This window comes from Oncorhynchus keta, chromosome 20 (genome assembly GCF_023373465.1).
Source record: "Oncorhynchus keta strain PuntledgeMale-10-30-2019 chromosome 20, Oket_V2, whole genome shotgun sequence".
Lineage (NCBI taxonomy): Eukaryota > Metazoa > Chordata > Actinopteri > Salmoniformes > Salmonidae > Oncorhynchus > Oncorhynchus keta.
The window spans coordinates 28,332,975-28,358,879 of NC_068440.1; the positions used below are offsets into that span (position 1 = coordinate 28,332,975).

At 41.4% G+C, this 25,905-nt stretch overlaps 1 protein-coding gene across 1 annotated transcript; it reads left to right on the plus strand.

Moving 5' to 3' along the window:
* On the plus strand, positions 1-24,496 carry LOC118399603 (butyrophilin subfamily 3 member A2-like). The gene is made up of 13 exons (XM_035795806.2): positions 1-321; positions 13,204-13,575; positions 13,805-14,086; positions 14,504-14,623; positions 16,380-16,421; positions 16,546-16,566; positions 16,654-16,686; positions 16,899-16,931; positions 17,028-17,048; positions 17,240-17,274; positions 17,730-17,747; positions 18,109-18,132; positions 18,366-24,496. Exons 1-13 carry the CDS (start codon positions 261-263, stop codon positions 18,459-18,461), a joined length of 1,158 nt encoding a protein of 385 aa, XP_035651699.1. The 5' UTR covers positions 1-260; the 3' UTR covers positions 18,462-24,496.
* The last annotated feature ends 1,409 nt before the right edge of the window (positions 24,497-25,905 follow it).

Sequence of the window (25,905 nt, forward strand, 5' to 3'; positions counted from 1 at the left end):
CAATAAAATAATCCACAGAAGAAGGCAAAAGTGAAAGTAGATGTGGCAAATTTTTCTACAGTTTTCTGGAATGTTCGCCTGTATTCCTTCAAATGTTCAATATGTTATGGTTAATTTAACTTCAATCTAAGTGCAAAATAGACTTTTTTAAAATTTCGAATGGGCTGATGAAAAAAGCCTAGCCCCAAAGACCTTCTGTAGACTTCTTTAACGCGGAGCTTTTCCTCTACTTGATATTTGCATCTCCCTGTTCCAGTGATATGAAGAGTTATTCGTCAGGCTCACTGGGAATTATTTTGATTTCTCTACTAATGGAAACAGGTAGGCTAAGGTCTTATCGAACCATAATTGGGAGTCCTAAGTACTGTATGGTGTTTATCTGGCTAAATACAACAACAAGGAAACGATGGAAAAATTGAACTTGCAATATTTAGTTTTTTTTAAGGGCAGTATATTTAACCGGAAGAAAATGAATGTCGTCGGAAGGCCGAGGCTAACCTAGGCAGGCGATAGTGGTTGCGAGATCGGGACTCTCATCTAGGATTGATTTGCATTCCGGGTAATACACTTGTGTACTACATGGACCGGTTTATACAGCTTTTTCCATTCAGGCTGGAAATGCATAATTCTCCTCCCTAACTACCTTTAATAGCGGATAAAATGTGACTCACCAGCTGGATTTGGTCTTATGTAGCGCCTTTGAATGTTTTGGTACCTACTGGAGAGCTCTCCTTTGTCTACCTACACCTGTTCAGCATCATTCACACCCTCTTAAGCCAGACCCACTCATCTCTTTAAGGATTCACATGAGGTCATGTGCTAAACAGTGAGTGGTGTAGTAAAGATTAAGACAAAAATTGCTAGTAGCCTACAATAAGGAACATTTCCAGGTAAACAGAAAGTGTCCAGATAAAAATATTAGATGACGCTTACCCAGACATAATTGTCTAAATTAATGGGTCAAGTGAAATAAATGCTATAACCCCCAGCCACATCCAGTGGTGTCATACTTGAGTAAAAGTATAAATCTTTTCAAATTCCTTATATTTAACCAGGTGGCACAATTTGTCTCTTTTTTAAATGTAATTGACGGATAGCCAGGGGCACACTCCAACACTCGGATATCATTTAAAAACAAAGCGTTTGTGTTTAGTGAGTCTGACAGATCAGATGCAGTAGGGATGTTCTCTTGATAAGTGTGTGATTTGGACAATTTTCCTGTCAAAATGTAATGAGTACTTTTGGGTGTCAGGGAAAATGTATGGAGTAGAAAGTACATTATTTTCTTTCGGAATGTAGTGAAGTAAAAGTAAAATTGGCCAAAAATATAAATAGTAAAGTAATGTACAGATACCCCCCAAAACGACATAGGTAGTAAGTCACAAAATCATGTTACGACCACACATAAATATTCATTTTATATATCAATATTTTCCTAAGTGGATGGTCTCTACAGAAGGTGTAAACAGTACAGCCAAATTGTTACTTGCATAGTAGCAATATCAGAAATAGTTAGTGTCAAATTAGAGGGGACACAGGGAGCTACTAGTAGGTAGCTAATATGGCTAATTGGCAATTATAAGTAGCAATCTATCGGTATGTTAGATAGCTAGATGACTATGAAGAGGCACTACTGGCTGGTGTCACAACAAGACATCGTAGAACACCTTTATGTACAATAAGTAGATGTTTTTGTTTGCATTGAAACAATTAGATGAATAGCTAGCATGGTTATTTGTTTTCTACCACAGATGGCGATCAAGCTATGATGCACTAAAGTTACTCTAGAAGGGATCACTAATGGTATGTGACTCTTCAAAAACAAAGGACCTATCTGAAAGCATCTGAAACTATCAGACTATATAGTGTAACGTTGTTAGTGTAATGTTGCTTTAGCTTTTGTTTATTTTTTTAGGCCCAGCTCTCACACTGTGTGTGTGTGTCTCTCAGTCAGTCTGTCTCAGCATGTCTGTGGCCATCTGTCTGCTTAGGAGTTCCATATGTGACTGCAGGAGAGTAGAGACGAACAACACTGGAGGGCATCTTCACTGAGCAATGCAAAACAAAACAAAGTTTGTCAATATCGTGAAGACGCATGCAAAGTGTTTGCTCTTGGTATAAAAACAAATATATACCGTATCTGCCTTCCCAAGTAAAACTAGTACAATTCTAACATGTACTATATGGAAAATACTTGTATGTTTTCCGACCGATGAACCATACTGTCTTGTTGACAATATGGCCTGGCGGTGCAGATTAGTGTTAGATTTGAGCAGGGCGCTTCTCCCTCACCGCTTTCATCCATTCATATCACGGGCCAAGCCCGGTGCACCCCGGTCCAGCTTAATTAAACTACCTCAATATAAGGGCTACACTACGGCGTGGTAGTGTCCACAGTAGAAGAAAAATGGAGTTGTATTCATATTGTAGTCCGATGATCCTCCCCCGCTGAGTTCTTGTATGTGACATTTTGTTTGTTTATTGCAAGTCAAGCGTTTGTTTGCATGCCAGTGAATATTGTCAACCTTAAAGTATTTCATGATTATATTCTGCAGGGAACAGTACCAGAGCCTTTGTAAGGGGGAATATGATCTATGATATGGATTGGAATCAGTCTGATTCTTTTGACTTTCTGTTGTCTGATCATCACCAATGAAATTTCTAACTTTACTGATGAGGAAGAAGAGGGCAGGCTTATCCGTTGTCCCTGAAATGCTTGAAGTGTTCAGTCAAAATTACAGTGCCACTTTGTTACCACTAGTCACATATTCAATAAGATGTTCTGCAGAAACTGTACAGAAATGTTATTGCGCTTCAATGAGGCTTTGCCAGTCATATGTTGGAAACCATTATCAAGGAAACATACAGTAGTTGAACAATTTGTGTAGATAGTAACCTGTTTGTTGAACACCAGTGATTCTAAAAACAAGAATAACTGGTACCTGTAGGACAATGTCTCTATCACAGCTCACCAAGGGTACAGTTTGGTACTGTATATCCTTAATAAAATAAGTAGTGATGGTTAATTGTGCATGCTTCTCATTTTACATTCGATATGGAACAACTTAATATGCAATATAGTTTTGGGGCTAGAGGCGTCATTACACATCCTGGTTCGATTCCAGGCTGTATCACAACCGTCCGTGATTGGGCATCCCATAGGGCGGCGCACAATTGGCCCAGCGTCGTCCGGGTTAGGGTTTGGCCTGGGGTAGGCCGTCATTGTAAATAAGAATTTGTTGACTTGCCTAGTTAAATCAAGGTTAAATAAAATAAATACCTATGGCTTGCATTGTTGTTAATTTCCTCCCTGAGATTTGAAGGTCGGACAGTTCGATCCCTGGCCGAGTCATACCATAAGAATGGGACCCGATCAACTGATTAATCGGAATGGCCGATTAATTAGGACCGATTTCAAGTTTTCATAACAATCGGAAATTGGTAGTTTTGGACACCAATTTTGCAGATTAAAAAAATATGTATATATATATTTTTTTACACCTTTATTTAATCTTTATTTAACTAGTCAGTTAAGAACACATTCTTATTTTCAACGACGGCCTAGAAACAGTGGGTTAACTGCCTCGTTCAGTTGCAGAACGACAGATTTTCACCTTGTCAGCTCGGGGGATTCAATCTTGCAACCTTACAGTTAACTAGTCCAACGCTCTAACCACCTGCCTCTCATTGCACTCCACGAGGAGACTGCCTGTTACGCGAATGCAGTAAGCCAAGGTAAGTTGCTAGCTAGCATTAAACTTATCTTATAAAAAAACATCAATCAATCAATCATAGTCACTAGTTAACTACACATGGTTGATGATATTACTAGATTATCTAGCGTGTCCTGCGTTGCATATAATGGATGCGTTGCGTATCGTTGCTCCAATGTGTACCTAACCATGAACATCAATGCCTTTCTTAAAATCAATACACAGAAGTATATATTTTTAAAACTGCATATTTAGCTAAAAGAAATCCAGGTTAGCAGGCAATATTAACCAGATGAAATTGTGTCACTTCTCTTGCGTTCATTGCGCGCAGAGTCAGTGTATATGCAACAGGTTGGGCCGCCTAATTTGCCAGAATTATACGTAATTATGACATAACATTGAAGGTTGTGCAATGTAACAGGAACATTTAGACTAATGGATGCCACCCCTTAGATAAAATACGGAACGGTTCCGTATTTCACAGAAAGAATAAACGTCTTGTTTTCGAGATGATAGTTTCCGGATTCGACCATATTAATGACCTAAGGCTCGTATTTCAGTGTGTTATTATGTTATAACTAAGTCTATGATTTGATAGAGCAGTCTGACTGAGCTGTGGTAGACACCAGCAGGCTCGTAAGAATTAATTCAACCAGCACTTTCGTGCGTTTTGCCAGCAGCTCTTCATTGTGCGTCAAGCATTGCGCTGTTTATGACTTTACAACTCCCGAGATTAGGCTCATGTAACCGATGTGAAATGGTTAGCAGGGTGCGCGCTAATAGCGTTTCAAATGTCACTCACTCTGAGACTTGGAGTGGCTGTTCCCCTTGCTCTGCATGGGTAACGCTGCTTCGAGGGTGGCTGTTGTCGTTGTGTTCCTGGTTCGAGCCCAGGGAGGAGCGAGGAGAGGGACGGAAGCTATACTGTTGCACTGGCAATACTAAAGTGCCTATAAGAACATCCAATAGTCAAAGGTTAATGAAATACAAATGGTATAGAGAGAAATAGTCATATAATTCCTATAAAAACTACAACCTAAAACTTCTTACCTGGGAATATTGAAGACTCATGTTAAAAGGAACCACCAGCTTTCATATGTTCTCATGTTCTGAGAAAGGAACTTAAACGTTAGCTTTCTTACATGGCACATATTGCACTTTTACCAAAACTTTGTTTTTGCAGTATTTAAACCAAATTGAACATGTTTCATTATTTATTTGAGGCTAAATTGATTTTATTGATGTATTATATGAAGTTAAAATAAGTGTTCATTCAGTATTGTTGTAATTGTCATTATTACAAACACATTCTAAAAGTCGGCCGATTAATCGGTATCGGCTTTTTTGGTCGTCCAATAATCGGTATCGACGTTGAAAAATCAGAGTCGGTCGACCACTAGACCCGATGCGTATCTGCTTGACACTCAAGATCGATTGGGGGTAAGGCCCAGGAAGTGTACTTGTACATCAAGCTGCCGCACACTACAGAACCAGGAAATGGGCTTCTCCTGCCAGAGATCCGGACAACAGGCCCTCCGATTTGACACACTGAACTCTGTCAGAGAAGTAGTTGGTGAACCAGGCTAGGCAGTCATTTGAGAAACCAAGGCTTTTGAGTCTGCCGATAAGAATAAGGTGATTGACAGAGTTGAAAGCTTTGGCCAGGTCGACGAATACAGCTGCACAGTATTGTCTCTTATCGAAGGTGGTTATGATATCGTTTAGGACCTTGAGCGTGGCTGAGGTGCACACGTGATCAGCTCGGAAACCAGATTGCATAACGGAGAAGGTACGGTGGGATTCGAAATGGTCGGTGATCTGTTTGTTAACTTGGCTTTCGAAGATCTTAGAAAGGCAGGGTAGGATAGATATAGGTCTGTAGCAGTTTGGGTCTAGAGTGTCTCCCCCTTTGAAGAGGGGGATGACCGCGGCAGCTTTCCAACCCATTTAGGAAAAGAAATTGCAAACATGATATTATTTGTCCATTTGCATTTCCAATTGACTTTCAGCAGCTAAATTCTTCCATAAGTCGTGAGCTGCCCAGTGACTCGAGCCTACCAGAAGAGCTAAATGCCTTCTATGCTCACTTCGCGGGAAGCAACACTGAACCATGCATGAGAGCACCAGCTGTTCTGGGAGACTGTGTGATCACATGCTCCTTAACCGATGTGAGTAAGACCTTTAAACAGGTTAAGATTCACAAGGCCGCAGGGCCATACAGATTTAAACTGCATTGTTGGTTAAGGGCTTGTAAGTAAGCATTTCAACCTGTTGTATTCGGCACATGTGACAAATAAAATTTGATTTGATTACCAGGCCGCATACTCGTCTCAGGAGGCTGAAAAGATTTGGCAATGTCCCTCAGATCCTCAAAGTCCTACAGCTGCACCACTGAGTACATCTTGACTGTCTGCATCACCGCTTGGTATGGCAACTTCTTGTCATCTAACCGCAAGGCACTACAGAGGGTAGTGTGTACGGCCCAGTACATCACTGGCGTTGAGCTCCATCACTGGGGTTGTAGCCCTGTGTTATTATGTAATTATAAATGGCTATGTTTAGTTAATTTAATTGAAAGTTATCAATTGTGATCATGGTCACAGCTCTATCACAAATGTATCATTATTTACATCTAATGTCAGTTTCATTGTGGACTTTTCCCAGAAATGAGACGTTGGCCTATCAGGGGCTATAGGCTACCTGCAGCTAGCTCAGCAAATCATAGCAAAGTTTAATTGCAATTATAAACCCTGATTTTAGTCACTAGCCTATGCCTATTGAAATAACAATTCGATCTCGCAAATGGGTCATTTATAACAGTTTGTAGTCTTAACATTAGCACATAATAACGTCACAATTGCCAGAAAATAGCATTTGTTTTTTAAAAGTTCGTCCAAGTGTTTCTTGCACAGAGATTTTGAGATCCTCTATCCAACTTTCATCACACAAATTCTCCTGTCGGGTTAATCTATGGTTTGAGCCCTGAATACTGATTGGTTGAAAGACATGTTATATCGGACATGTACCACGGGAATTACTAAAACTTACTTTTTACTGTTCTAATTATGTTGGTGCCCGGTTTATAATCGCAATAAGGCACCTCAGGTTTGTGGTATATGGCCAATATACCATAGCTAAGGACTATGTCCTAAGAACAGCCCTTAGCCGTGATATATTGGCCATATACCACACCACCTCGGGCCTTATTGCTTAATCATAGCAGTCAAAACATGTTAAATCAGCATCAATTGATGGAAAATGATCTAGAGAGTTTTTAATAAGGGCGATTTATCTTTTCTCTTATTATTTTGATGGAAATTAGAATTTTGTTTTTTACCTTATGTCGTTAAAAATTTGCTCGATAACTTTATGGAAGAAAGGGTTTATTGGATAAATGTGGGAACGCCTCTCTTGCTGCAATATTTTTTGGGGGGGCTAATATTCAGGCGTGGTGGGCGGATTTTCTGAGGTGGGATTTCTGCAGTCATTGGACAGGAAATGTTTGTTGGACCTGGCATCCTTGCTTCCCAGACTGCCTCCAATCTTAATGTTCCTTAAGGTATCTAGTATTGGTGTACCAATTTTGATACTTGTATCATAAAATAGAACAATTATTTCACATATACGTTGGACTACAAGTGTGGGCAACATTCTAAATTGTATGAAAATGGTGGTGGGAAAATTGTGTTTGTTAAAGAAAGTATGCATATTTTCTGTTTTGTTTTTTCGCCTTCTCGCCATTAAAGCTACTTGAGGAGGGAAATTATGCTTTTGCTTTATGTACAAGCCGTCCACGAAGGAGTACCTTTGAGTTGACGGCCTGCACATGACACTACCATTAGACCCAATGATGCGTTTCTGCGCATGAGCTTAGCTAGCCAACGTCGACATGACATCGCCTACAAGCGTGATCTACCTTCATACTATACTGTTTGACTATATTGTCAATATAATAGACACTATTTGGTGTAGTTGCTTAATCAATGTAGGGTGTGTTCATAAATTCACTCTGGGGTGCCAGAGTGCGCTCTGGGCATTCATTAATACTGAGCGTTGTCAGACTTTGTCCGTTCATAAATTCAGAGTGCACACTGGACACTGGCCGAGGAGTAGGGTTGATTCTAGCGTTCTGACCTCACAACGGCAGTCAAGCACCCAAGCTAACTGGCTAAAGATATAACTGAAAGTATAGCATGTAGGCTAACATAACGTTAAATCAATGAGCCTCCACACAGTCAACCAGTGTGGGAATGTGATCATTGCACCCAAGATTGAGACCAGGCAACATTGTGCTACTGCCCCGCTCAATATTTTTTTTAGATGCTTACAGATTTGAACAATACCAGATGAACAAAAGTGTCACAAGTCACAGGAGTTGGTGGACATCCTGAAGCCATTTGGAGCAACAGATACAGTGGGGTGAACAAGTATTCGACACACTGCCGATTTTGAAGGTTTTCCTACTTACAAAGCATGTTGAGGTCTGTAATTTTTATCATAGGTACACTTCAACTGTGAGAGGCGGAATCTAAAACAAAAATCCAGATAATCACATTGTATGATTTTTAAGTAATTAATTTGCATTTATTGTATGACATAAGTATTTGATCACCTACCAACCAGTAAGAATTCCGGCTCTCACAGACCTGTTAGTTTTTCTATAAGAAGCCCTCCTGTTCTCCACTCATTACCTGTATTAACTGCACCTGTTTGAATTTGTTACCTGTATAAAATACACCTGTCCACACACTCAAACAAACAGACTCCAACCTCTCCACAATGGCCAAGACCAGACAGCTGTGTAAGGACATCAGGGATAAAATTGTAGACCTGCACAAGGCTGGGATGGGCAACAGGACAATAGGCAAGCAGCTTGGTGAGAAGGCAACAACTGTTGGCACAATTATTAGAAAATGGAAGAAGTTCAAGATGACGGTCAATCACCCTTGGTCTGGGGCTCCATGCAAGATCTCACCTCGTGGGGCATCAATGATCATGAGGAAGGTGAGGGATCAGCCCAGAACTACATGGCAGGACTTGGTCAATGACCTGAAGAGAGCTGGTCAATGACCTGAAGAGAGCTGGGACCACAGTCTCAAAGAAAACCATTAGTAACACACTACGCCGTCATGGATTAAAATCCTGCAGCGCACGCAAGGTCCCCCTGCTCAAGCCAGCGCATGTCCAGACCCGTCTGAAGTTTGCCATTGAACATCTGGATGATCCAGAGGAGGAATGGGAGAAGGTCATGTGGTCTGATGAGACAAAAATATAGTTTTTTGGTCTAAACTCCACTCGCCGTGTTTGGAGGATGAAGAAGGATGAGTACAACCCCAAGAACACCATCGCAACCGTGAAGCATGGAGGTGGAAACATCATTCTTTGGGGATGCTTTTCTGCAAAGGTGACAGGACGACTGCACCGCATTGAGGGGAGGATGGATGGGGCCATGTATCGCGAGATCTTGGCCAACAACCTCCTTCCCTCAGTAAGAGCATTGAAGATGGGTCGCGGCTGGGTCTTCCAGCATGACAACGACCCGAAACACACAGCCAGGGCAACTAAGGAGTGGCTCCATAAGAAGCATCTCAAGGTCCTGGAGTGGCCTAGCCAGTCTCCAGACCTGAACCCAATAGAACATCTTTGGAGGGAGCTGAAAGTCCGTATTGCCCAGCGACAGCCCCGAAACCTGAAGGACCTGGAGAAGGTGTAGTTCTACCACAAAGGTCTGTATGGAGTAGTGGGCCAAAATCCCTGCTGCAGTGTGTGCAAACCTGGTCAAGAACGACAGGAAATGTATGATCTCTGAAATAGCAAACAAAGGTTTCTATACCAAATATTAAGTTCTGCTTTTCTGATATATCAAATACTTATGTCATAAAATGCAAATTAATTACTTAAAAATCATACAATGTGATTTTCTGGATTTTTGTTTTAGATTCCGTCTCTCACAGTTGAAGTGTGCCTATGATAAAAATTAAATCTTTAAACAAATGATTGTACCTTTATGGCAGGATTGTTTTAGGTGAGAGAGAGAGTACTACAATATGTTGTTTTTGTTGTCATATTGATGTGTCTGTCTCATGGTTACCCATGTATTTCTATGGAAATATAAAGTTTATTTGGAAAGTAATAAATATATCTATATTTTTAAAGCATTCATGATTTGCGTAAATTAATATACTATTACTCTTGTTAAATATGAAATGGTATTAGATTTGGTGAAGAGCACATTATGACTTGTTTAGGACTCGAAACTCAAAGTTTAAGACTTGAGACTTGACTTGATACTTGATGGTCTTGACTTGAGACTTGCCTGTCTTGACTTGGGTCTTGAGTGCTAAGACTTGAGAATTACTTGTGACTTGTAAAACAATGACTTGGTCCCACCACTGGAATTTACCAACAAACCCGTGGTCACGACAGTAGCTAGTATCATAGAGATCGAAACGCCAGTTTTAGCCTGGGTATTTCCATTGAGGATTTAGGCTAGTCAACTGGGTGGGACTTCCTATGGGTTAAGGAAGGATCACATAATTCCATCCAGGTCACCAGGAGAGATCAGCCAATGAATTATACTTGTGAGCAAATATTCCATTACTGCAGGTGGCAGTAAATCGCCAACCTTGCCTGTATACCTGTTCAAATGACACACTCCAACTTTATGGTGGCAGTATGTACCCTTTCAGAATGTTTGCCAACTCATGAAGATGGCCTCAATGGCCCTGCCCGTTCCCTTACAGTTGCCATAATGGGACAATGATGTGATATACAGTGTATTCAGACCCCTTGACTTTTTCCACAGTTTGTTACAGCCTGTAGCATGCTCAAGGGTGTTGGGTTTCCACATCACCAAGTTCAATAACACAACATGCACCATTAGCACAACTAGAATGCAAATGGGGACTTTATTGGGTATTTTATTAGGTAATTTGTACACTGGGGAAAAGGGGGGAAGTCACCAACTATTTCACAGTCGACAAACCGGTCTCATTGTCCGTTCCCTTCTCCAGGGGTAATCCTAAAACTCGGGTCCTCAGCCAATCCGGTTCGGTACACAAAGGGGGTAATCAGACAGTTCAGGTCACAATGGGTAATCACACAGATATTGCTCTCTTTTCTCCCACTCTTCATCACGTACACTTCTCTCTCCATTCTCTGCCCCTTTGTGCAAGCTGCTTCCTCCTTTATACCCAAGCACATCCAGGCACTCCCAGAGCCTCGCCTCGATGGTGCACGAAGTTCATATAAGGCTCGGCAGTGGAGCCAGCGGGCTGCAAGATATCTCCTCTCAATAACCACTCCCCTCACCTCTCCCTGCCATCTGCCACAAACCTTATTCTAGAATTGATTAAATTATCATTTATTCTCATCAATCTACACACAATACTCAATAATGATGGAGCGAAAACAGGTTTTCAGACATTTTTGCAAATGTATTAAAATAAAACAAATACACCATTTACATAAATATTCAGACCCTTTACTATGAGACTCAAAATTGAGCTCATGTGCATCCTGTTTCCATTGATCATCCTTGATGTTTCTACAACATGATTGGAGTCCACCTGTGGTAAATCCAATTGATTGGACATGATTTGGAAAGGCACACATCTGTCTAGATAATGTCTAACAGTTGACAGTGCATGTCAGCAGAAACCAAGCCATGAGGTCGAAGGAATTGTCCTTAGAGCTCCGAGGCAGGATTATGTTGAGGCACAGATCTGGGGAAGGGTACCAAAAACTTTCTGCAGCATTGAAGGTCCCCAAGAACACAGTGGCCTCCATCATTCTTAAATGGAAGAGGTTTGGAACAACCAAGACTCTTCCTAGAGCTGGCCGCCCATCCCAACTAAGCAATCGGGGGAGAAGGGCCTTGGTCAGGGAGGTGAACCGATGGTCACTCTGACAAAGCTCCAGAGTTACTCTGTGGAGATGGGAGAACCTTCCAGAAGGACAACCATTTCTGCAGCACTCCAACAATCAGGCCTTTATGGTAGAGAGGCCAGAAGGTAGCCACCCCTCAGTAAATGGCTCATGACTGTCACGCTGGTATAAAGGGATTGGGAGACAGGAGCAGGAATGCGTAAAGAGGTTTTTATTTAGCCAAATTACAGCGTGCCATGTAAAGGCACGGGGACAAAGACCAAACAAACACGTATACAAAACACAGGGTTGAAACCCAAACAAAATAGTGAGGAGTACCTCGAAAAAATACACTGGGGTGAGACCCGTAACATACACGCACACAATGATACCACACGGAAAGAGACTCGTAATCATCTGTGCAATACAAGCGGCACGAAAGCCAAAACAACACAGCACAGGTACTCACACAACCAAAGGACATTGGAAGAATAATCAACAAGACAATGGTGAACAAAGGGCACAGTTATACAATTACTAATCAGGGGAGAATATGGGGTCCAGGTGTGCGTAATGACAGTTCAGTTCCTAGAGGCCGGTGACGTAGACCTCCCAAACTGGTGCACGGAATGAGCAACAGTACCGGAGGGATCCGTGACAATGACAGCCCGCTTGAAATTTGCCAAAAGGCACCTACAGGACTCAGGCAAGATTCCCTGGTCCAAGATTGAACTCTTTGGCCTGAATGCCAAGTGTCAGGTTTGGAGGAAACCTGGCGCCATCCCTACGGAGAAGCATGGTGGTGGCAGGATCATGCTGTGGGGATGTTTTTCAGCAACGTGGACTGGGAGACTAGTCAGGATCGAGTGAAAGATGAATGGAGCAAATTATACAGAGATCCTTGATGAAAACCTGCTCGAGCTCTCAGTACCTCAGACCGGGGTGAAGATTTGCCTTTCAACAGGACAATGACCCTAAGCACACAGCCAAGACAACGCAGGAGTGGCTTCGGGACAAGTCTCTGAATGTCCTTGAGTGGCCCGGCCAGAGCCCGGACTTGAACCCGATCGAACATCTCTGGAGAGACTTGAAAATAGCTGTGCGGCAATACTCCTCATCCAACCTGACAGAGCTTGAGAGGATCTGCAAGGAAGAATTGGAGAAACTCATTGTTGGGTATTGATGAGGAAAAAATGTATTTAATTAATTTTAGAATAAGGCTGTAATGTAACAAAATTTGGAAAAAGTGAAGGTGTTTGAATACTTTCCGAGTGCACTGTAGAGCCTAAGTTTATGGCTAGTATTCTGCCAGTAGCACAGGGATGAAACGGCAACAAGCAGCGGCTTTTCGAGCTAAATCAATATAATGTAATGTATGTAGGGCCTGCTGTAGGCTACAGGTTTTAGAAGCATGGTTTATATCTTAGAATATATTTTACTTCACATATTGTTTTTGCACGCTGTGCTGTTTATTTTAAGTTTAATCATTATTTAATTGAGTTTTTACCCAATTATTTACTTATAGATAACAATCACAGTTAAAGGCAGGCCTACTTGACAGGGTGACTGTAAATGTGTGAATTTTAAAGTATCCTATGATGTGATTTGTTCTTAATCTTTTCAGAGACATCTCATGTTGTTTCGCCTGATCCCGTTGTTGCTGTTGCTGTTGCTGATGATGATGTCATTCTACCATGTTCCCTGTTGAATTTCACCAAGAGTGCTGGTTTGATAGTGAAATGGTCGAGATCCAACCCGAAAGACCCAACTGGGAAAGACAAGGTTGTCCATTTTTACCGTGACGCTCGTGACTCCAATGTGGATCAGGATGAATCCTACAGGGGAAGGACGTCACTGTTTAAAGAACTGAAGAATGGCAACGTCTCCTTAAAACTGTCCCGAGTGAAACTCTCTGATGAAGGCAACTACATGTGTTACATTCTAGTTCCGGAACCGAACAGTCTAGTTCATGAAACCGTCATTCCACTCATTGTTGGTGAGTCATGGATCTTCTGTCTCTTAAACACACAAGACCGCCCTCTTGACTTCTTCTTAGTCAGCTGCGTCACCGAAAAGCTAACAGTTCAATGCGTGGGTGGTGGTATTTCAAGCGGAGGAGTGAGATTTACCAATTCAACTCTGTTACATGTGTACTTTTATTACATTATCATAAGCACATGTATTGAGTACATATCTCTGATCATTGTTTTACCTTGTCTGTTTAGTTGCTGTGTCCAACCCAGTGATCTCCATCAATGGAACCAAAGGCAGTGGGGTGGTCCTGAAGTGTGAGGCTAAAAGCTGGTACCCCAAACCCGAGATGAACTGGCTGGACAGTGAGAGACAGGTCCTCCCTGCTGGATCCGCTGAGACACACAGGGACACAGAGGGCCTCTACATTGTGAGACGCCATGTCACCGTGAACAAGAATGTCACCAACACGTTCACCTGTAGAGTTCAGCTTCAAAAGTTTAATTTTACGAGGGAGACAGAGTACAATGTTCCAGGTGAGCTTCTTCTATTGAGAAAAATAAAAACACAGTACATTAGTGACATCACATCTTCCCTAAGGTGTCTAAAGGCAGCTGTCGCTCACAGAGTGACAGACTACTCTATTGGCTAAGATAGTTGGCTTTTGAGTTGTTGCGCAGAAGATTGTGTTAGCGCCCTGCTTAGGGCAGAATATAATCCACTCTGTTTCATAGGCATGAAGGATTTGAGAACAAAACTACAAGCCTCTGATATTTGTATGGTGGTTACCACCGTGAAAGCACTACTATTTAAATTGTGCCTTTTTTATTTGTGAACATTTACCATCAAGCTGGAAACTTGAATTGAATGAAATGTCGGGAAATAACACACTTCTCTTTGGAGATGCACTCTGTAATGTGATAAGATGGTTTAATATGACATCTGTGTTTCAGATGAGATGTTTCCCACAGTTCCCTGGGTGTGGATTGCTGTTCCTGTTTTGATAGTATGTGTTTGTGGACTTGTGGTTGGTTTCATGTGGATAAAATACCAGAAACTGAGAAAAAAGATAGGTAAGTTATGGTTGGTATAACCTAACCTTCAGGGGGCATTTTTAACATCACTCACCACAGAGAGAAATATAGGACATTTTCACTCACTCAATTCAATTCAGTGGTCTTTATTGGCATGGGAAACATATGTTTACATTGCCAAAGCAAGTAAAATAAACAATACACAAAAGTGAGAAGAAACCAATTTACCATTAGCAAAAAACTATTAGAAATTCACAGGAAACATTGCAATGAAAAAAATATACATTTCAAGTGTTATATTATCAGCTATGTATATTGGTTTAGCAATGTGCAAATAGTTGTAGTACAAATAGTGAGGGAAGATAAATAAACATAAATATTGGTAGTATTTACAATGTTTGTGCTCCACTGGTTGCTCTTTTCTTATGGCAACAGACCTGTCTCTGTTTCTCTGTCTGTATCTCCCTCTTTCCCTGTCCTCTCTCTCTCTCTCTCTCTCTCTCTCTCTCTCTCTCTCTCTCTCTCTCTCTCCCCACTCTCTCTCGCTCTCCTTCTGTCTGTCTGTCTGTCTGTTTCTCTCCCCCCCCTCTCTCGCTCTCCTTCTGTCTGTCTCTCTCACTTTCTCTCAATTCAAATAGTTTATTGGCATGATGTAACAATGTACATATTGCCAAAGCTTACTTTGGAGATTTACAATATTAACATAATCAATATTGTCAACGGGACAACAGTAACAACAATAATCAAGGGTCAAAATAACCAAACATTGAACAATAACAATGACATGTGTCAGACACCTGCCAACCCACAGCTCTCTGCATCCTCCTCCAACAGGACGGGTAGCCTACTCTCATCAGTTTTGGGGAAAATAAACTCTTAAGTGTTTTATATTTTTTACATTTTGTCAGGAAATGCAGCTCTGTCTCAGGTTCTGCTGTTGTGCAGTGGTTGCACAGCCTTTCCTCTACAGGGAGCCAGGTTTTCCTGTGTTTACTCTTCTCAATGGCAAGGCTGTGCTCACTGAGCCTGTACTTTTCAAGGTTTTTCTAAAGTTTTGATCAGTAACCATGGTCAAATAGTTTGCCACTGTGTACTGTCGATTTAGGGCCGGATAGCACTGCATTTTGCTTTGTGCTTGTGTTTCCCAATAAGTAATGTATTTTTGTTTTGACTGTGTTGTAAGTTATTTTGATCTGATTGATTGGATGTTCTGGTCCTGAGGCTTCAGTGTGTTAGTAGAACAGGTTTGTGAACTCAGCCCCAGGACCAGTTCGATGAGGGGACTCTTTTCTTTGCTCAGCTTTTGGTATTGCAGGGCTTAGTAATGACATGACAGGGCTTGGTAATATCACTGTATTTTAGATGTTTCCTAAATGTAATTGCTATTTTTTGAGTTTTTATTATTAGTGGATATTGGCCTAACTCTGCCCTGCATGCATTGTTTGTGGTTTTCCTCTGGACATGTAGGAGAATCTTACAGATCTGTCTCTCTCTGTCTCTCGCTCTCTCGTGTCTCTCACCTTCTTTCTAAGTGTCTTCACACTTTAGCCTTTAACCTGTGTAACAGCCTGTGTGATTGACTTTTAAAGGTGATTTCTGTAGGAACTGACATAAGTGAACAGCGTACATGATCTCTCCAGTGTATAGCTGTGTGCAGATCATTCATCTATGCTGGTTTGGATCCTGGCCTTAGTCTTATTGTAAATCAGCAGATAACACCAGACGAGAGGGAAAAGTGTGTGTGCGAGAGTTCATAATTATATAATATATTAATTATATTAATTTGTTTTCTTAGACTTTGCAGATCAACAGATACAAGAACTCACTGATGAGTTGGGTAAGTGGTATGGAAAATAACATGTGTGTGTGTGCCGGCCTGTTTTGTCTCTCTGTCGTGTGTGTGTTTGTGTGATTATCTATGTGTTCTCACTTTAATACTTTGTTTTACTGTTCATCTACAGAAAGTTCCAGAATAAAATCTGGTAAGTTGTGTGTGTGCTCGTGCGTACATGTGTGTGAACTCGTGATTTGAATAATTATTTTAATTTGTGTTTTCTTATACTTTGCAGATCAACGTATAAAAGAGCTCACTGACGAGCTGGGTAAGTGGTGTGGAAAATAACTTGTTTGTCTGTCTCTGTGTGTTTTTCTGTCTATATGCCTGTCTTTCTGTGTGTCTGTGATGATTTATCCATGTGTTCTCACTTTAATACTTAGTTTTACTGTTAATCTACGGACAGTTCCAAAAGAGGTGTGTGTGCATCGTTTGGGTTACAGAGCTCATGATTTGTTTGGGTTTTATTATTCTCTGTAGGTACACACGAACAAGAGCTCACTGAACAGCTAGGTAAGTGGTGGGTGTGTGTGTGTGTGTGTGGCGTATTCGTCTCTAGTGATTATCTCGGCCTTCTCACTTTAATTGTTCTGTGTCACTTACCTACAGCTAAACTCAAACAAGAGAGGGGTAAGTGGTGTGTATGTGCTGTATGTGTGCTATGCGTGAGTTATACTCTCCAGGTAGGGTGAAAATGTTAACTAGTTCAATAAGGGTTTGTCAATACCATAGAGAAACAAAGCTAATGATTTAAATTATTACTTATATTCATTTATAATTTATTATTATTGTTTCTTTAAATTGTGTTTTCCCATCTTCAGCTGCACTTGTCTCTTCAGTTGATAACGGATGCCATGTAAGTAGTGTGTGTGTGTGTGTGTGTGTGTGTGTGTGTGTGTGTGTGTGTGTGTGTGTGTGTGTGTGTGTGTGTGTGTGTGTGTGTGTGTGTGTGTGTGTGTGTGTGTGTGTGTGTGTGTGTGTGTGTGTGTAGACATCCACATTCAGATTTTAAAAATCTATATAGATTATTACAGTATAAATTTACAAAATAAATTCAGTAGAATTCAGGATATAAACTTAAATTACAAATATCGTCTCTGATGACGGGTGAATTCTAGTGAATTGTCCTTATTATAAAAACGTGGTGAAAACAGTTTTTTTAGTAATAATTTTAAAATACTATAAGGGACTCAAGGCCGTGCTATATCTTGAATATCAGCCGTAACGGCAGACTGACCGTAACTACACTAACAAAATACTACAATCCATCGAACCTAATTTCTTAATTCCTTTATTCTCTTACTTTTCCAGAGATTTTCATTCTCAAGGGTAAGTTGTTGGCTTGGTCTTAAAACACTGTCAAAGTCTGGCTTTATTTTGATTGAATTACATGGAGAGATTGATTTGTTCTTAGAGAACTCTTAACAGACTTCACTTTCTTCATTGTAGCCTAACATATTTCATAGTTGTGTTCACTGTTCCATGGGAGAATATCACAGTTCACCTCTGCCAACAGGCAGGCAACTCACAGAAGCAATAACTATGGGAAAATGTTTAATATATTTTTAATGGCACTTACTTGACTTAAAGTCAAGACATTTGTACTAATAATTTGACTGTAACAAACACCAGGTCAAATGAATGAATATCTCAACATGTATGACATGCATTGATTTTCTTACTTCTACAGACGTTATCAATGTCACTGTCAAACGTAAGTATCATGTGTATGACTGGGCTTTTAAAAGCCTGTGTTTGTGTGGGTGTGCGGGTATGCATGTGTGGGTGTGCGGGTATGCATGTGTGCGTGTGCGGGTATGCATGTGTGCGTGTGCGGGTATGCATGTGTGGGTGGAAATTAGTATTAGACCATCTCAAAAAGATTGTCAAAGTCTGTCAGAGGAAAACTTTTGTATTTGTCAGCACTGGTATGTGTGACTTTTTCAGAAACCACTTAGAAGAAATACAATGGCACATTCAATGACTGAAAAGGCAGAGGATGAAGAGACGAACCCGTTACACCAAACGATCAGAACCGCTTGACGAGGTCGCCAATTGGGTTAAAGGAATAGTCCACTCAAACGTATCTTTTTTAATACGTTTTTAATTTAATCAAATCAAATCAAATTTTATTTGTCACTTACACATTGTTAGCAGATGTTAATGCGAGTGTAGCGAAATGCTTGTGCTTCTAGTTCCGACAGTTTAGTAATAACCAACAAGTAATCTAACTAACAATTCCAAAACTACTGTCTTATACACAGTGTAAGGGGATAAATAATATGTACATAAGGATATATGAATGAGTGATGGTACAGAGCAGCATAGGCAAGATACAGTAGATGGTATCGAGTACAGTATATACATATGAGATGAGTATGTAAACAAAGTGGCATAGTTAAAGTGGCTAGTGATACATGTATTACACAAGGATGCAGTCGATGATATAGAGTACAGTATATACGTATGCATATGAGATGAATAATGTAGGGTAAGTAACATTATATAAGGTAGCATTGTTTAAAGTGGCTAGTGATATATTTACATAATTTCCCATTATTAAAGTGGCTGGAGTTGAGTCAGTGTCAGTGTGTTGGCAGCAGCCACTCAATGTTAGTGGTGGCTGTTTAACAGTCTGATGGCCTTGAGATAGAAGCTGTTTTTCAGTCTCTCGGTCCCAGCTTTGATGCACCTGTACTGACCTCGCCTTCTGGATGATAGCGGGGTGAACAGGCAGTGGCTCAGGTGGTTGATGTCCTTGATGATCTTTATGGCCTTCCTGTAACATCGGGTGGTGTAGGTGTCCTGGAGGGCAGGTAGTTTGCCCCCGGTGATGCGTTGTGCAGACCTCACTACCCTCTGGAGAGCCTTACGGTTGTGGGCGGAGCAGTTGCCGTACCAGGCGGTGATACAGCCCGCCAGGATGCTCTCGATTGTGCATCTGTAGAAGTTTGTGAGTGCTTTTGGTGACAAGCCGAATTTCTTCAGCCTCCTGAGGTTGAAGAGGCGCTGCTGCGCCTTCTTCACGATGCTGTCTGTGTGAGTGGACCAATTCAGATTGTCTGTGATGTGTATGCCGAGGAACTTAAAACTTGCTACCCTCTCCACTACTGTTCCATCGATGTGGATAGGGGGGTGTTCCCTCTGCTGTTTCCTGAAGTCCACAATCATCTCCTTAGTTTTGTTGACGTTGAGTGTGAGGCTATTTTCCTGACACCACACTCCGAGGGCCCTCACCTCCTCCCTGTTGGCCGTCTCGTCGTTGTTGGTAATCAAGCCTACCACTGTTGTGTCGTCCGCAAACTTGATGATTGAGTTGGAGGCGTGCGTGGCTACGCAGTCGTGGGTGAACAGGGAGTACAGGAGAGGGCTCAGAACGCACCCTTGTGGGGCCCCCGTGTTGAGGATCAGCGGGGTGGAGATGTTGTTGCCTACCCTCACCACCTGGGGGCGGCCCGTCAGGAAGTCCAGTACCCAGTTGCACAGGGCTCGAGCTTGATGACGAGCTTGGAGGGTACTATGGTGTTGAATGCCGAGCTGTAGTCGATGAACAGCATTCTCACATAGGTATTCCTCTTGTCCAGATGGGTTAGGGCAGTGTGCAGTGTGGTTGAGATTGCATCGTCTGTGGACCTATTTGGGCGGTAAGCAAATTGGAGTGGGTCTAGGGTGTCAGGTAGGGTGGAGGTGATATGGTCCTTGACTAGTCTCTCAAAGCACTTCATGATGACGGAAGTGAGTGCTACGGGGCGGTAGTCGTTTAGCTCAGTTACCTTAGCTTTCTTGGGAACAGGAACAATGGTGGCCCTCTTGAAGCATGTGGGAACAGCAGACTGGTATAGGGATTGATTGAATATGTCCGTAAACACACCGGCCAGCTGGTCTGCGCATGCTCTGAGGGCGCGGCTGGGGATAATCCACTGTTTCTGAATGTTTTGCATGTCAGCAATCACGTTTTCAATACATAGGACTTTCAAGATGATGATGTCTCCATGATCATATGCTGCACTTTGCTTCTTGAAAGTGCTATATCTTGAAAACCTGACTACTGACTTGCAAACATTTTTGGGGCTGTATCAACATTGGACTAATGAAACAAATACCCATTTTTTTATTTTTTTATCGGAGCAATGGTACTATTTCACACTTTCTATGTCACACTAATTTTATGTCATACTATGTAGCCTCGAGGAAGCCTTTCTTTGGAGAAGGTTCTTCATTAGGTTCTTTGCTTTCTGAATGGTTGCAAAAGAATCATCTTGCTAGAAGGTTGTGGGTGAATTCCTGTTTTTATGTTGCACTATTTCACATCGCTTGGCCTGTGTTTTTGATTGTTTTATTCTACCTGTATTGCCTCTTTATGTTCATGGGTTGTTTTGGGTTCTGTTGGTCAGGAACCTTAAGGGATGTCAGCATGTACAGTACATTCGGAAAGTATTCAGACCCCTCAATTTTTCCACATTTTGTTACGTTACAGCCTTATTCTAAAGTGGATTAAATTAATAAAACAAGTCCTCATCAATCTGCACACAATACCCCAGAATGACAAAGTGAAAATAGGTTTTTAGACATTTTTGCAAATATAAAATACCTAAAACAGAAATATCTTATTTACAGAAGTATTCAGAACCTCTGCTCTGAGCCTCGAAATTGAGCCAGTGCATCCTGTTTCCATTGATCATCCTTGAGATGTTTCTACAACTTGATTGGAGTCCACCTGTGGTAAATTCAATTCATTGGACATGATTTGGAAAGGCACATGCCTGTCTATAAGTTCCCACAGTTGACAGTGCATGTCAGAGCAAAAATCAAGCCATGAGGTTGAAGGAATTGTCCATAGAATTCCAAGACAGGACTTTGTCAAGGCACAGATCTGAGGAAGGGTACCAAAACATTTCTGCAGTATTGAAGGTCCCCAAGGACACAGTGGCCTACTTCATTCTTAAATGGAAGAAGTTTGGAACCACAGACTCTTCCTAGAGTAGGCTGCCAGGCCAGACTGAGCAATCGGGGGAGAAGGGTCTTGGTAAGGGAGGTGACCAAGAACCTGATGGTTACTCTGACAGAGCTCCAGAGTTCCTCTGTGGAGATGGGAGAACCTTCCAGAAGAACAACCATCTCTGCAGCACTCCATCAATCAGGACTTTATGGTAGAGTAGCCTGATGGAAGCCACTCCTCAGTAAAAGGCAAATGACAGCCCTCTTAGTCTACCAAAAGGCACCTAAAGGACTCTCAGACCATGAGAAACAAGATTCTCTGGTCTGATGAAACCAAGATTGAACTCTTTAGCCTGAATGCCAAGCGTCACGTCTGGAGGATACCTGGCACCATCCCTACGGAGAAGCATGGTCGTGGCAGCATCGTGCTGTGGGGATGTTTTTCAGTAATAGGGACTGGGAGACTCGTCCAGATCAAGTGAAAGATGAACGAAGCAAAATACAGAGAGGTCCTTGATGAGGTCCTTGCTCAGGACCTCAGACTGGGGTGAAGGTTCACCTTCCAACAGGACAACGACCCTAAGCACACAGCCAAGACAACGCAGTAGTGGCTTCGGGACAAGTCTCTGAATGTCCTTGAGTGGCCCAGCCAGAGCCCGGACTGGAACCTGATCAGACATCTCTGGAGAGATCTGAAAATAGCTGTGCAGCAACGCTCCCCATCCTACCTGACAGAGCTTGAGAGGATCTGCAGAGAAGAATGGGAGAAACTCCCCAAATATAGGTGTGTTAATAAGCTTGTAGCATCATACCCAAGAATCAAATCAAATGTATGTATAAAGCCCTACTTACATAGCTGATATCTCAAAGTCCTGTACAGAAACCCTGCCTAAAACCCCAAACAGCAAGCAATGCAGGTGTAGCAGCACGGTGGCTAGGAAAAACTCCTAGAAAGGCCAGAATCTAGGAAGAAACCAAGAGAGGAACCAGGCTATGAGGGGTGGCCAGTCCTCTTCTGGCTGTGCCGGGTGGCGATTATAAAAGAACATGGCCAAGATGTTCAAATGTTCATAGATGACCAGCAGGGTCAGATAATAATAATCACTGTGGTTGTCGAGGGTGCAACAGGTCAGCACCTCAGGAGTAAATGTCAGTTGGCAAGAAGACTCGATGCTGTAATCGCTACCAAAGGTGTTCAACAAAGTGCTGAGTAAAGGGTCTGAATACTTATGTAAATGTAATATTTCAATTTACATAATACTTAAGTAAATGTCATATTTTTATTTGTTATAAAATTGCACTGCATATGACACAACCAGACCTCATTATATGAAGATTCTAAGGCTGAATCACTTTTCTGTCATATAATACTGAGTTACTTTTCTGTGATATAATGCTATTTCTAATGCTGAAGCACATGTATTGGTGGTATGTCTTTGATACTTCCAGTGGGAAAAATGTTTGGAGTCTTAGACTGATTTAATCCAAGGTGCTTTTTAGAGCAGCTACTAGACAGCCTTTATAAAGGCAATTTCCTTGGATTGAATCCCCGCTTTATTCTCTTATTATATTATTATTATTAGTATTGTTGCAGTACTAGTACGCCTCTAGATAGCACCTTGTATTTGTTCTACCCGGAAATATAAATAATATTTAATGAGAGGGTTCTACAAAGCACCACAAAGGGTTCCCCTACAGGGACAAATCAAAGAACCCTATTGGTTCTCCAAAAATGTTTTCTAAGTAGAACCTTTAACCTTTGAATAACCTTTATTCATATTTGCTAAAGATACAATGCAGATGTTTTTGATCTCTATCAAATCATTTAAGGGTAACAATTAAGTACCTTACTGTGATTATTTTCATTTAAAATGGTCAAAAACAAACAAAAATAGCTTTTTAGCAAGCAACAATGTAGCTAGGACTGTCTGGGAGTGTTGTGGGGAGGGGAAACGAGCTGTTATTGGCAGAGAGGTTTAGAACTCTCTTTATTAACTCTATTAACTCATTTACTGCTTGGTGATGATGATGATGATGATGATGATGATGTTTTATTGTCACATACACCGGATAGGTGCAGTGAAATGTGGTGTTTTTACAGGGTCATCCATAGTAGTGGAACAAATTAGGGTTAAGTGCCAGGCAGGCCAAAACTCTATCCAGCCAAAACAGGCTGAAATGCCAGACAGTCTTTTCAAACAGCTCCAACACTAAAAGGGCATAATCATAATTTTCACAATTTCACAGTATTATTCCAACCTCATAGTGTGAAAATAAATATAAAACACAGGAAAACATATTTTTGACTGCACTGGGCCTTTAACATACTGAATAATCATTGCTTACATAGGTTAGACCACCCAGTTCGTAGGTTATTGCAATTCATCAGGGCCAGAGACATGAATATGAACATGCCAGTTACTAAAGTAGCTATGTTTACAACACCAGAGGCTGCTGAGGAGGACAGTTCGTGATAATGGCCGAAACGGAGTGAATGGAACGTCACCAAACCTATTGAAACCATGTGTTTGTCTTTGATACATTTCCACCTATTCCACTCCAGCCATTACCACAAGCCTGTCCTCCCCAATTAAGGTGCCACCAACCTCCTGTGGTTTACGAAGATCCTGTCATTATGCATGTACAATGTGTGCAAAACAAGACGGCACGATAAGGGTCTCTACTTAGAACCTTGATGCTACTTACGGTTCTAAATAAGGTTATCCAAGGCCACAAAAAGGGTTCCCTTTATTTTATATTTTGTTCTAGAGTGTTCTAGAACTCTACTCACTACCCTGTGCTTTGTTCAATACAAATACTAAAGAGTGGGAATTCTCACTAAACAACACTCATCAGATCAAGCACCTGCAGAAAGACTGTACGTAAAGGAGCGCATACATCTTGGGCTGTTTGTATAAAAGGTGCTAATTCATTTAATTTTATGACTTTTTAGTACTGTGTCTGTCCAGTCCCATTTTGTTTTGTATAGTCTGTTTTAGCAAGTGTTGTGCTGTGATGTGTTCATTCTTGTCAGTCTCTCACCCGCTCTCTGGAGACTGAGCTCTCATACCTCAGAACCTCCTGCTGGGTCTGTGGAAGTGATGTGTCCACAATAAAAATTGACAATCATTTGAAAATCACTCTGTTCATGTCTTTACTATAGATATAGAAAATAGTAGTACAGTAGACTATAAGTAAGTAGTACAATGACGGCCTACACCGTCCAAACCCAGACAACGCTGGGCCAATTGTGTGCCGCACTATGGAACTCCCAATCACAGCCAGTTGTGATACACCCTGGTTTAATTCCAGGCTGTATGTAGTGACACTTCAAGCACTGAAATGCAGTACCTTAGACCACTGCGCCACTCAGGAGACCAAATATAACAAATAACCACAATGTGCCAGGAACGACAATCAAGTCTATTCCTTTGACTGAATATAATCCGAGTCAGGTGATGATCAATCGAGCTGCCACATATTGATATTGCTCAGAGATTAACAGGGAGGGAGAGTGGCATGCAGGACAGATGTGGCTCTAGTCTAGACAAGGCTAGGGTGCCCCCTTATGGCTGTATTCCATACTGTTGAGTTTCAGTGCTCCCAATGGCCACTAGAGTTCACCGTAGAGTCATTGTTGAATGTGCTGTCTGCTCTGTGTGTGTGTGTGCGTGCCTGCGTGAGAGTGGGGAAATGGAGAGAGAATGGCATTCTCAGTCAGACACATTCTCATATGGAAAGGAACATTTTTGATTTAGAACTGACATCACATAGCTTAACAGCAGCTAAGAAGAATAACCAGCCAACCTCTTGTCCTGCGACCTACTGCACCGTGGCAGGAAGCCTAGCGGTTAGAGCTTTGGGCCAGTATATGAAAGGTTGCTAGTTCAAATCCCTGAGCCAATCTGTTGATGTTCCCTTGAGCAAAGCACTTACCCCTAATTGCTCCATGGTTGCTGTTGATAATGGCTGACCCTGGCTGTGACCCCACTCTCTGAGGGTGTCTCAGGGGGAGTTGGGATATGCAAAAAACACATTTCCAATTCACACATCTGTATAATACACACTTGTGCATGTGTGAAATAGGACAAATAGATGCACCCACCAAGTTATTATTATCAGGGGTGGAAAAAGTACCAAATTGTCATATTTGAGTCAAATATAGATACCTTAATAGAAAATGATTAAAGTGAAAGTCACCCAGTAAAATCCTACTTCAGTAAAAGTTCAAAAATATTGGATTTTAAATATACTTAAGTTCCAAAAGTAAATGTAATTGCTAAAATAAACTTAAGTATTAAAAGTAAAAGTATGAATAATTTCCAATTCCTTATATTAAGCAAACCAGACGACACCGTTTTCTTTATTGAGTCCGCCAGATCAGAGGCAGTAGGATTGACCAGGGATATTCTCTGTGTGTGAATTAGACTATTTTTCTGTCTTGCTAAGCATTCAAAATGTAATGAGTACTTTTGGGTGCCAGGGAAAATGTATGGAGAAAAAAGTACATCATTTTCTTTAGGAATGTAGTGAAGTAAATGTTGTCAAA